The sequence below is a fragment of the Enoplosus armatus genome, chromosome 2 (genome assembly GCF_043641665.1).
Source record: "Enoplosus armatus isolate fEnoArm2 chromosome 2, fEnoArm2.hap1, whole genome shotgun sequence".
NCBI classification, from domain to species: Eukaryota; Metazoa; Chordata; class Actinopteri; order Centrarchiformes; family Enoplosidae; genus Enoplosus; species Enoplosus armatus.
Window position 1 is genome coordinate 4,515,731 of NC_092181.1, and position 13,850 is coordinate 4,529,580.

The 13,850-nt window shown below is 42.1% G+C and overlaps 1 protein-coding gene across 1 annotated transcript; it reads right to left on the reverse strand.

Annotated features, from left to right (window-relative positions):
• Positions 1-2,591: 2,591 nt before the first annotated feature.
• On the reverse strand, positions 2,592-4,444 carry LOC139300917 (cysteine-rich protein 1). Its single transcript, XM_070924125.1, has 4 exons — positions 4,328-4,444; positions 3,077-3,171; positions 2,918-2,972; positions 2,592-2,825 (listed from the first exon to the last, which is right to left on the reverse strand). Exons 1-4 carry the CDS (start codon positions 4,368-4,370, stop codon positions 2,815-2,817), a joined length of 204 nt encoding a protein of 67 aa, XP_070780226.1. The 5' UTR covers positions 4,371-4,444; the 3' UTR covers positions 2,592-2,814.
• Between the last annotated feature and the right edge of the window lie 9,406 nt (positions 4,445-13,850).

Sequence of the window (13,850 nt, forward strand, 5' to 3'; positions counted from 1 at the left end):
TGTCGCTCAGTTTTTAATACACACAATTAAATGTACACTGAATTACATTGAATGCCCTTTAAGCTGTCAGTCTTCCATTTTAAAGAGAAACCCTTCTTTCCACGAGTACACAAAACCCAAATACATTACTCGAAACAGCTGCTTTCGCTCACCGATATGTCCACATAATCCGTCAAACTCGTCTGCTGCTCTACTTCCTACTTAGCTCAATACGCATGCGCACCACAAAAGAACACCGTTGGCCCAAGTTGCCTTCAAGTGCTCCTTGTGAAGTCCGTACTCCTGACGATTGAAGACGTCAGCAATTTCTCGGTCACAAAACTCGGTCCTGACAGTATAACACCCGGCATAATTGTTCAGTTCTCTAACAAGATTTATATAGAAATTACACATATCAACTTGACATGGTTACACTATAGCTGCTGTAGTCCATAAAAGCATGCTTTCAACATCAACAAAAGACAAATATAGCTAGTTATAAAAACGAGTTGATATGGCTGTTCAGTTCACTGAGGATCACGTGTTGGCCTGCTTTTGAAACCAGCTTTGCACAGAAACACTTTCTTCTCTAAGCTCTTCCACTCTCTGTGCCCCTTCTTTATAGGTTTACTGTTTACTTACACTGTAAACAATGAACAAGACCCAATAAAAGCTTCATTTATAAAGTTACATTAACCTCACCTTACCACTGTCAATCAACCTGTTAGACTGCAGAGTTAAGTGGCTGCAAGGTTCAACCATTGACTGTATGAATTCAAAATAGCTAATTCAACTTTATGGAACCAGTGATGAAATCTTTGTGAATAGGCGACATTACAGAATCAGAATCAGAATCAGAAATACTTTATTGATCCCCGGGGGGAAATTGCACAGTACCGGTGCTCCCATTCAAGAGTAGAAAGCAGCATAATGTAGAACTAAAAGTATGTACAAAATATAAAAATAAGAAATAGAAAACAGTATTTAAGTGAACAATGGGGTAAAAAATATATACAATAACAATGTATATGTATGTATTGCACTGAAGTGTATGACTATATATGACTATTACATGTTTTGTTGGTTTAATTCATTTTCATCAACGCTCCGGTACACAAACAGCACTAGTATTTTGACTTTTACTTCATCGTCACACTTCAATACGTTAAAGACACTTCACAAACAAGCATAGTGATGCCTTCACTGTCCATTTATTAATGTCACTGCTTGCTCTCCTTTGAAATATAGCAGTAACTTTTATGGCCGCTAGATGTCGACAGTGATACAGAAATGAAGACGAGTGCAAAGTGTTGAGTGACGTGCAAAACGACTTTTTCTTAGAAAGGTACTCTATTCATGCTTTTTCTTATTTGATGTAAAATACTGGTGCTTCTTATTGATCAATATTAATATGTCTGGTCCTCATCAACTGCCACCATTCTCAATATTCCATTCCTGGTCTACCCACAGGCTGTCTCTGAACTTAAGGTTGGGACCACAAATGGGCCTTTTTGTGGTGCAGCATGGTGAGATATTGATACATTTTACTCAGCTCTATTCTCCAGTTTTAAAGCATGGTGGATTAATGCAGGGTGAAGCACCTCACTCTCCCTTAACCCTCAGCCCCTCTCCACCTATACTTCGGCCCCTCCACCACCCGTCTCCTTAATAAGGGAGTGTAGCTGAAACACATGCAAATGAGCAGTCAGCCAGCTGGTATCACAGCAGTCATGTGATCTATCAAGGTAGGGGGTTAAGGGGTGAAGGAGACATGGCGAAAGGATGGATGGGGGGAGCTGGCGGAGGGAGGGGGAGAGTGCAGGGATAGAAGAGGAGGGAGGATGAAGGAGGTATCTGGGGGAATGAGGGGGAGACAGACAGGTTCAAAGACATGCTGTGGAGACACACAGGCGTCCCTCTGCTAGCTCTTTGCTAAATATTAAAATAAACCCATCAGCCCTTTCTCTGTCTGTCCATCAGCTTTCTCCACACGGTTTCTGTCTCTGACTCCTTTATTCTTTATACCCTACATTTCTGTAACTCTATCCTTCAAGGAAATGTCACTCATGTGACACATGACACTTTACTGAGAACCACATCAGCACACCTCTCTCTTTCTGTAAACCTATGTACTTCACCCACCACTGGGTGACAAGCCCCTGCAGCAGTCTAGGCACACTTCTGCAGGGGCAGCAGTGTGCATGAATGTATGAGTGTTTGTGTGTGTGTGTGTGTGTGTGTGTGTGTGTGTGTGTGTGTGTGTGTGTGTGTGTGTGTGCCTCACTGTAGCACCCATTCCAGCAGATTCTTCTGCTGGCATAAGATGTGGTTAACCCTGCCAACAGCAACCACCCTCATCCATTGCTCCTTCCTTCCTTCTCCTTTCCCCCAGGCTGGTTGATGAGGGAGAGAGGGGGAACCCTGTAGCTCAACTCATTTTTTATGTGCATGTGTATTTGTTAGTTTGTGAGCAAATACGTCCACCCTGCAATGCCAAATATGAGCATGTGGCCTTCTGACTGCAAGTCGACCACAGAGACTGAGAGTTTGAGGTTGCTATGTTTAAAAATGCATTTATTGAAAGTGACTTACAACTTTTTCTACATGCAAAATTCATTTACATTATAAAAGTGCACAATCACATACACATGGCATTAAGTGGTCATCACGCATTTATAAATATTACATTTTGTGGAGGTGTAATTTATTATTTATTTTGTATATATTTATAAATTTTCTAATTGTTTGGCCTATAAACAGGCCTGGCGTGTCTTTTGTATTTCAGCGTTCGTCCATTTTGGCTCAATGTGCTGCGCTGTGCCATTGCAACACCCGTCACCTGTTACCTGTCAAGAAAGATTCACACAGAGAAAAGACAGTCAGAAATTGCGTGTGTGTGTGTGTGTGTGTTTGTGTTTTCATAGTGGGGAGGCAGTACCTCGTGGACCAAACATCTTCAGGTAGCAGTGTGAACAGTATGGCTTCTCATCATACTGAAACACAATCAGCAGGACATATTTACTGTACCATCCACATTCATTCAGTCACTTTTTTACTATTTTTCTCACAGATTTCTTCATCCATGGTCCTCACATACCTCTGCATGTTGTCCAGCTGTGAGCTGTCTGTTGCACCTTTGACACTTCAGACACAGAGGGTGGTAGTCCCTCCCTAAGGACCTCTTCTTCTCACCTGTACCAAAGAAAAACAAGGACTGTGTCAATGAGAGGCAAGGTGGGGTATTTTTGCAGCTACACACATCCACTCTACATTCTCTGAAATGTGGGACAATCACTTCAGTTACATAACAATATTTGTAATTTAATTTACAAGAAACTGTGTGATTCGAGTGTCTGGTTCCGAATATAGACTGTTACTCTCATCAGTACAAATAGACCAGAGAGTGTGGTGCTGAAGGAAAAGAGGTAAGTAGGCCAGGTCACATCAGAGAATTTGAACTTAGCTGGCACATGAATAGGAAAGTAAAACTAGCAGTAAAAAAAACAAAATAGACTTGAAACGGTTGGTTTAAGTGCTGCTGTGCATCTAATCGTGAGGTCTGAGTGTGGGTGAGGACTCAACTAAAAGAGACAGAAGGTGAGGAGGAAACCCAGAGAGCAGCGTGCAAGCTTGTTTGGCTAGACCCACATCCTGTTGTTATCATGGATACATGTGTGTGCATTTGTGTGTGTGTGTGTGTGTGTGTGTGTGTGTGTGTGTGTGCTTGAAAGAGAAGGAGAAAGCCAGAAAGAGTGCTCCTTTTTGTCCTCCAAACAGAGAATAGAGCTAGACGTATCAGCAAACAGACGTCCAAAACCTTTGTAGCGCACATCAAAATGAATATCAAAGCTGCTCTTTCAAAGCAGATATTTTGACTTGTCATGGCAGAAAAAGCAAAGGTGTAACTAATGTTAATGATGTGTCTGCGAGTCACTATGCCTTAATACTGGTACATCTAAATGGAATGCAGCCATCGTTAACGTTATTAGTTGTGCTGTTGAGCTGTGTTTGGCAGGTTATAATGTCCACTGTAAGAAAGGGCTATCATCAAATATTATTAATTCATTTGCACCTGCTCATTACTTTTCTTTTATCCCATAGGCAAAGTTCTGTGGTAATGGCAAAACTTTATCTTATTAATACTCTTTTCTTATAAGTGCTTTTTCATATTCAGGTGAAACAAATAAATGGCACTGAGGGAGAGAGAGAGAGCAAGAGATAGAGAGAGAGAGAGAGAGAGAGAGAGGAAAAAATCTGAAAGAAATAGAGAAGAGGACAGAGAGAAAATGCCAGACAGACAGAGGACGACAGACATATCGAGTAAAACAATCAAAGAGGTCAGACTCACCAAAGTAAACAGGCTTCCCACAGATTGGACAGTAGCCTACCATGATGGTATATAATTATTTATCGTAATGAGAAAATAGATCCTAGGTGAGCGAATGGGTGCATATATGTGTGTGAACTGAAAATTGACAGGAAAACCGTTGAAGTCAAACCAGGATGTGGTGAGTGAGACGTCACAGGAAGAGAGAATGATTGTGATTTTGAGAAGAAAATACTATCATCAGTGGGGAGAAAAAGAGGCAGGCAGCATCTCTAATCACATCTTCTATACATGATAACGAATATAAAGCCATGTATATAGACATCATTTTATAGTCAGTTGCATATGCAAAAACCCAGCCATGACCCTGTCGAGAGAGAAAGAAAGAGGGAGAGAGAAAGAAAGAAAGAAAGAAAGAAAGAGGGGTGAGGAGAAAAGGGACAAAAACAGCTGTTAGTAGCTCAAATTCCCAGCTCTCCTTTCCTGCTGTTTTCACCTCTTTTCTAGATTAAAAACAAGGAGTCGAGCCTCTGAATTGAAAAGGGAAACCTGACACTTGTGCCTTTCTTTCCTTCTTTCTGTCGATGCTCTCTCTCTCTTTCTCTCTCTCTTTCCCTGTCACATACTCACACACATTCATGCCCCCGCTCACAGACACACACCATACACCCATTCATACTCACACACACACACACACCAAAAAGGCTGTACTTCTCCTCAATGACATCACATAAAGAGGCTGCAGCCAAAGAGCAGAGGGAGAGGCGAGGGTGAGGTCGGGTTGGTTGAGGGAGAGACGGGGGAGGTGTGTGTGTGTGTGTGTGTGTGTGTGTGTGTGTGTGTTTGTGTGTGTGTGTGTGTGTGAGGCAGTTACCCCCTCGGGATAGGTGATGGAAGTAGACCTGGGGAGGGACAGGGGTGAGGAGAGATGAGCGAGACAAGGATGGAGACAGTAGCCAGCCTCAGCTCAGCAGGGACAAAGAAGATGAACTCTGATGAACTTCGCAGAGCAGAACGAGGCCACTGGAGTCAGCATGGAAGACAGGCAAACGTCTGTGTGGTGGTTCGATCCCTATCACTGTCAATGAAACACTGGGAATGACTGAGAGAGATCTACAACTACAACAGGCAGGAAAATACAGCAGTGGAAGAGGTATTCAGACTTTACTTTTACTTAAAGTAGCAGTACCTCAAGGTAAAACTCCAGCATACAAAATTTGACTAATTAAGCAGTAAAATGATTGCATTTAATTAAGTATTAGCAGAAAAATGTCCACACAGTATGAAGAATAAAAGTGCTCATTATAAAAAGTGACCCATGTCAGTGTTACATTGTATTATTGTATTATTATGGATGCATGACTGTGGGCCTTTATGCAGCATTTTCTGTTGCAGCTGGTTAGTTGTTTCCAAAACTCTTGTGGAGTACTAAGTTGTATAAAGCCTGACAAGGAGGGAAAATGCCTGGATAGAAATAAAGACAATGTTTCTGGTTCTGATGCATCAATTTCTGTCCTTTTTTTTTTTTTTTAATTGTCCACCGTGACTCTGACAACGTTATAGTGAGAGTGCAATGCAAAATCATTGGAGTATTCTTCTAAACTTTGCTTTATTTGCAGATTATATCATTTTATATTGTTGTAGTATTGTTGAATACTGTGGAAAAAGAATTGTAACTTCTTAAGAGTTGGTTTAATTTTACAAACTATCTCAGCATATAAACCCAAACTCATCATCTTTTACACAATTACGAAACAAACTTTTGAGAAGTTGAAATTGAAAGAGGGACTGAAATCATGTTCGGGAGTGATTATAGATATAAGATATAGATTATGCTGGAAACTAGATGTAAATTATGTCAAAGCAGAGATGTCAAATATACTGTATGAAATTAAATCAGGCCTCTTGCTCACTTATACTTCAATACATTATTTACTGTGTAAACGTATGGGGAAAGACACAAAACAAACATAAATACGATCTTCTGCTTAAAAAGAGAGGTATAAGAGTTGTAAATAAAAGTATGTATTAAGAAACCACTGTTTATTAAATGTAAGGCTCTCAATTGAGCCTACCTGATATAGTATAAAAAGGGTCAGGACTTATATACAAAGTATTAAGTATTGTATTTCTGGAACAGCTGTTGTGAGGAAGTGAAAATGACTAGATGTTTAATGTTTTAAATAATTTAATGGACAAATATGAACATGTATGATCAGAATGACATGTTGCCATTACTGTGGTAGGAACAGTGTAACATTGTGTGTGATGTTAAATAGGTAGTGTTCTGTTAAAATGGTTTTAATGACTTTATACACTGCTGGGCAGTTTAATCTATAGCAAGGCATCCCATTTGTAAAAACTGATCATATTTGTAAAACCTTGATCTTCAAATGAAATTGCAACTACAGCTGTCAGATAAATGTAGCATTAGTAGCATAGAAGTATATAAAGTAGCCTGTAATGGAAATACCCAAGCAAAGTACAAGTACATTAAAATTGTACTTGAGTAAATGTACCACTGAGAAAATACATATATATGTACATGTATCTTACAACATTTGTGATGTTCTAAAGTACATTTTCCCAGCCCTCACACATCACAAATACGTCTGAGTATGATTTCTGTAGCTGATGAACTTCACAAGGCTTTGAAATATATGAAGTATTTCATCATTTGCATATTTGCCAGCATCCCTCTCCTGTGTGTCATGCTTTGCAGAGGGATGGAATACCAAGTAGCTATTTCATCTGACCAGCCTTCCCTACAGGATAACCTATCATGTCTCTCCATCAGCATTCATTGTGTGTGGACAGCGCTGGGAGAGTTACATCCTGAATCTGAGGCCTATATGCACACGCAGCTTACAATGTTTTTTTATGCAAATGATGATGTCATGATTTTAATAGAGAACAGATAAAAAGAAAAGGCAGATGATTGGAGTCATTAGAGCGAGAAAGTATAGCTAGAAGGAGAAGCAGAGAGGATTTACACAGGTTGAATTAGAGGAAAACGTAAAGGAATTGAGAGAAAAAGGGAGAAATTAAAAAGAAAGAGGGAGCAGAGCATGGAGAAACAGAGGCGATGTAATTGTGAAATGGAGAGAGAAAGGAAACAAGAGGAGAGAAGAGAGGGGGCGTTAAAACCACATTTCCCAGAGGATCTTTTGGTAAGGCTGCGTTGAGAAAACTGCCAAAACTCTTTACACACACATTCCCGCACTGGCACGCACATATACACGGTTCACTTCTGCCAAGTCATATGAGATACACCAACACACGCTGGATGGAGGGATGTGGGAATATTTGTGTGCATGTGTTTGTGTGAACAGGATTTATAGTAACATTCAGTGAGTGGTGGAAACAGACAGAGCTCGGAGGAGAGAGAGAGAGAGAGAGAGAGGGAGAGAAACACTGGCTCCTCTCCTCCGTCTCCTCTGGTGGGTTGGATCTTGCCGAGGCCAAACCCTCCGACGCCGGCTTTTGAGAATTGGGGGGGGGGGGGGGGGGGGACACAGGAAGAGGCTCAGGAAAGAAAAACGGCTGGAAGGATTCCTTCTTCCCACACATAAATGCACTCTTGATCACATGTGCGTACACATGAAAGTACACACACACACACACACACACGGAGCAGAAAGGAGCCTTTGGAAGGCTTCCTGTTTCCCCACACATTCTCACACACACACCCACTCGTCATCACGTTTCAGTTCTTGGCATCCTCCTTTCTCCTCCAAGCCCAGAATATGACATGGCTTTTGGGGTTGCATCTCAGCTGCATACACACAATTAGCCTCGCAGTACAAGACATATGGCGAACAAAATCAAGCAGCATTTCAAACATTTGACAGACAAAGATAACCAAAGGACCACATGGCGATTTACTTTGTGGTACCTGTTTGAAGGTACAGAGAGGAAACTTTTTTTTCAATATCCTGATGTTTTCATTTGTGGATTTGAAAAGATCAGTTTTCGGAATTAGTTTTCCTTGCTTCTTTTTGAACCGTCAGATTGTCAAAGAAAGGGAAACAGCTTAGGCTTTTCTAACCAAGCCAAAAGGAAATCTCTCACCCTTTACTGTCTCAAAGCCATTCTGGTGCTCATTTGGCACAGTCAGTTGGATATTTTGGTGTGCTGTGCACCATGGTGTGGCGAGCCATTTCTGGGGTGTGTTTTCCACAAACATCCCCCTCTGTGATGGCCTTTCTGGAGTCAGACGATCTAAAAGCTATAATCCTCTACTTAGGGTATCAGCGGATGGAAAAGTCAGGAAAATAAGTCCTTGTTTTTCACTATTAATCTGGCAAAGCCTATAAGTCCCCTCATGCCTCTATGTAGTGATATGATTATGGCATGGTGACTATTACTGCATGATTAGTAGCTGTGAGTAGCTGGGTCAGTCAGATTGCATTATGGGATGTTCTGTTGTTTTGTATGGTCTGTGCAGAAACCAATGGAGGATTGTTTTTTCGTTCATGTGTGTCAGCGTGAGTGTGTGTGCGCCAGTAGGATGAATTACACAGGTATTGATGCCACCCTGGCTTGCAGTTCTCTACAGGTTTGATATGCAATGCCAATTCTCCAAATGGCTAACACGACACGTGAAATACCGTACACACACATGCAACATATACTGACTAACTGACTAGTGGTAAGTCGGTCGATCAATTGTTCAGTCCAGACTGAAATACGTCAACAACTATTTTGTACAGACATTCATGGTACCCAACTTTCGTGATTCCTTGATTATTCCTCTAGTGCTTCTAGTGAAATGTCCCGACATCTACCAGATGGATTGGCACAAATTTTGGTACAGACATTCATGTCCCCCTCAGGATGGATTATAATAGCTTAACTTTGGAGATTTCCTGAATTTTCCTCCAGCTTCATCACCAGGTCAAGTTTCGAATGTGTGCAGTACTTTGGTTTATGACCACATACCTGCAAAACCAATCTCATCAGCCTCAGCTGTACTCTCACAACCCACAGAACTTGATATTACATTCTAATAAAGACGTTAGAAGGCCCTGAATATATCAGACTGAATCTGGTGAAAATGTGTATAAAACTATGTACGAGACATTTAAAATATTTCATTTGATGAATGAGCCCTAAAAGATGTGTTTTTCTTGGGTTTACATATTTCACTAAATGTCATATAGCTTCAAGGCAGATTTGGAACAGGCTGATACAGAATGTGAAGTACATGAAACAGTCAGTCTGTGTGGAATAAGATGACTTTAATAACTTTAATGATGTTAAGAGGAAACAAAAAAGGAGTAGTGTGTATTACGCAAATGATAAGCTCATTATACACAGTTTCAGACTTCCAGAGTCGACCTTGGTCACTCAGCAGGGCTCTGAGGGTATAGTGCTCAGTTCTCGAGCCTGGTCCCACCAATTGTTTAGATCTGCTTGGGGGAAACAGAAAGACAGGCAGAAGGAAAGAACCTAATGTGTTGCTTCTTGCCTGTGCATTCTTGGCATAGCTCTTTGCCCTTTTCATTTTTTGACTGTGATTTTTTTTTTCTCCCTTGCTTTAATAGTGAAGCCAAGGGTCCACAGCCAGCCAAGTCCCACCGCTCCAGTCTGGCTAAGCCACAGAAAGCTTGGCTTCCTCCACTCTCTGCTCCCTCTCTCATTCTCCATGTATGACTACAGTATGCGTCCCTCTTGCTGTCTCTCCTATTTGTCTCCTTCCTTTCTGTTTTCTTTTTTTGTGTCTGTCTGCATTGGTCAATCTGCCTCTTTGTCTCAATTTCTCTTCTCTTGTTCTCTTCTAACAAACACATACACACCACCCTCTTTATTTCCCTGCCTGTCAGTCTGTCACAGCCAGCGGACTGGTTTAGCAGGCGGGGTTCAGCTGGGCTCCACAAACACATGGCTCTCAATCTGCCTTCTTGTGTGTGCTGGAATGGTATTTCTTTTTCTACGCTGTTCATGCTTTCTATTTAGTCTTCTTTTAATTTTACGGACATGTTTTAAAGAAAGTAAAATATTTTTACACTTATACATATGGACGAGGCAGCATGCTGTATGTGGCCATATGTGTTTCTTTTTTGTAGTGAACTTTGCATCTAGACTAACACATTTCAACCACTTGGATCATCTGAAATGTCTTTATTGTCACATTTGACCTTGCAGCGACATGTCATGTAAAATTCAGATGCTTCTCAGAAGACACTCTGTCTTTTTCTACACAATACGAATCAATGTGAGTTGAATGTATCCGTAAGAGACAGCGTTGGCAATTTGCTCCTCTCTGTCTCTCAAGTGAAATTGAATTATAGATCAAGAACCCCTTGTGAGCACTATAAACTGAAATCTCCAACTCAAACAAAGCCTGTTCCCTCTTCTACTACGCCCATTTCTATCTGATCAGCACCATTCATTCCGCCACTTAGACGAGAATCTAATTAGACCAGAATATCAATATTAAAACACATATCTGCCCCCCCTCCCTCCTCTCTCTCTCTTTGTTTCTCTGCTCTTCCCTACAGCTGGTGAGAGTATGGTTTGTGGCTGCCCCTCCCCCAAGCATTTGAACAAGCCAATAAGAGAGCACGTCAGCAAAATAACCCCCCCTCCACACACCATCCCTCCTTTTCCCTTACCACCCCATCCATTCCCAACCCCATCCCCCAGAGCCCTCTCTACACCCCATCCCCCTTTCCTACCACCCCTAACCCACTTACTCATCCTGCCTCCACCCTCCCACACACCCACGAGACTTCCCCACCCTCTCTACTTTCTCACCCGTGCTCACCCTCCCTAGTAACTGCTCCCTAGTCTTCTTCCCCTTCCTCTCACTCTACTTCCCACTCACCCTTTTTCCTGGACACCCTTTCTTCAAACTCCCTCCCCTTCATTACACCCACTCGCCATTTTCCTTATCCCCATCTCTGCCGCTCCCCTTCCTTCCCCAACCTTTCTCTCTCCTCCCTCCCTCCATCTCTCCTCTCTCTTCTGTGGCCTTATCTTATGAATATCGGTAGCACACTGGGTGAAAAATTGATCCTCCCCGCCTGTCTGTGGACGCTGCCACAGCGCATTAGCCTGTGTGTGTGTGTGTGTGTGTGTGTGTGTGTGTGTGTGTGTGTGTGTGTGGAGGCTTGCTGCTTGCGGGAGAGAGGGAGGGAGGAGAGGAGGAGTGAGGGAAGGAGGGTGGGAGGGATATTTGCATATCATCAAAGTATGGAAAGGGAGTGTAATGAGGAGAGAATGTGTGTGTGTTGGGAGTATGTGTGTATTAGGAGTGGTGTTGATGGGTTGGGGTTGAGTGTGTGTGAAATGAGAGAACAAGACCAAGGGAATAGGGTAAGGGAGGTGAGATGGACTGGGATGGGTTTAGGTGTGTTTGTGTGTGTGTGTGAAAGAGAGAGAGAGAGGACAGGCAGACAGACAGACAGAGATCATATGCATGTGTGTGTGTGTGAAAGAGAGAGAGAGAGAGAGAGAGAGAGAGAGAGAGAGAGAGGACAGGCAGACAGACAGAGATCATATGCATATATCTATCACACCCCTCACATATCCACAACGAGGATGCATAGAATATCAACACTACACGTTATTTACACTAGTTTATGTCAGAAATGTTTCATATATGGGTCATAACCTTTGACAAAACAGCCCTTAAATGTTTTCACAGAAAAGTGTTACGCTCTCTTTTCCTTCACCAAATGCTGGGAAAGAAATTGCCATATCCCAACACATTTCTCTCTTGTAAGAACCTAAGGAGCTCAGTCGGTTTGTGCAGGGATGAACAAACCGGTTCTATCCGTGATAAATTTTGCTCAGGTCACACAAGCCGAACCGCCTCCTTTAGCCTTGGTCGTAAAAATTTAATTAGGCTAATTTATTTCAGACGTGGGCTAAATAAACCTTTTTTTTTGTTTGTCACTCATTATTTTCTTCCCGTCTCCCTGTCTTGTTTTCTAACCACTGTAAAATGGTATGCAACTTTTGCAAACACAGCAAATACTTATTTTTAAAGCGAACTTTCGGCTCCAGAGGAAACAGCTGCAATGGGTAGGCTTGGTATTTGTAAATAAATAATTTAAAGCCCCCTTTAGCCTGCCTCTCTGCTATCCACGGCTTCTGATTTAACAGGAGACATAATCGATTGCCGATCCCCAATGCGTTCATATTACCAGAAAACTGGTTATAAAGTCAAGCGAATGAAAACAAATTATTTTGAACACTTTTAAATAATGTTTATAGTTTTGTTCTCGGTGAGTGTGTGGGAAAGGCGTATGCTCAAAACAACTACACACGCTATCTGTTTTCCGGTATCGATTGGGCAGGCCTGGTGAAATCCGACTTAAGCGTTGACGGTCTGTCACATTTCACGCTGACACCAAGCGAACACAGGGCTCATACACACACATTCACATACACTCACACGCAGAGCTCACCATATTATCGACAGATCCGAGTCAGGAGTACAGTCGAGGAGAGCACATTGAAGGTAAGTTGTTGTAAAAAAAACTACTCTGGGAAGGGGAATTAGACCGGGTTTCAGTGGTAGACTCAGAGGCGGGGTCATTCCTTAAGATCGTGTTAATTTTAGCCGTGGTTCTTTCTTTGTAATTTTAGGTTGACCACTTTTTATCTTTCTCTGTGCGCTTTGCTGTGTGCCCCTTTCCTGTTGGGAAAGCATTACCCGGTCACCCTAACTCAATGAAATCACCACGAATAAGTTTTTCTAAAGCCTTTTCGTTTTGTTTCTATTAACCAAGCAATTTAAAGGGATTCGAGGCGTGGGTGGCTAGCTACGGATTTTTTTCTGTGTTGGTCGGTGGAGGAGGAGGGGTTGGTACGGCTTGCCAAGCTAGCGAACGATGTTACGCAGACTGGCTAAACAAGTTTAAATGGTTGTTAAAGTGGACAAAGTTGCCTTAAACTCGGTTCGGGGATAAATACGAGTATGAGAGTGCGACCGGATATGCTAACACCGTTGTTGTACGATTAGAATAAGCGTAATAACGCGTTTATCACAGTATGCTATGCGCACTAACGTTAGCATGCCCCCCCACCAACCAACGTTAGCCTCCTGTGAGCTAACGAGCCGTGGTCGTACTCGCTGCTCGGTTGATATGAACTAAACGTCGCTGGTGAACCATGATATTTAACGTTACTGTCCCGTGGAAGTAGTCTTTTTAACCTATATTACCGATCCGTGGCCACAGTTCCGTTTAGTTAAAAACACGACATATCGTTGTTATCTCGAACAGACAACGTAGTTTAGTTGTGGAACAGGTTTTGGGGAATCACACAGTGTTCGGTAGCTAACGTTACTTTGACAAACTTGAGGGAAGTAGCTACCTCAAAGCTACAACTCAAACACATGCTTGTCAACATGAGCAGTGGTGGTTTACATTAGGTGTTTGTGAAAACCGTTTAACCGGGTGAATGTTTTGATTTGCAGTCTAACAAAGAGTGTCCCACAGCTCAGTTTTTCAGTTAGCCACTCTCCAACTTTATTATTTAAACAGGGACTCAAGGCTTCTTCTGTGAGAGGAAACGAGAGGAAAACGCAGAA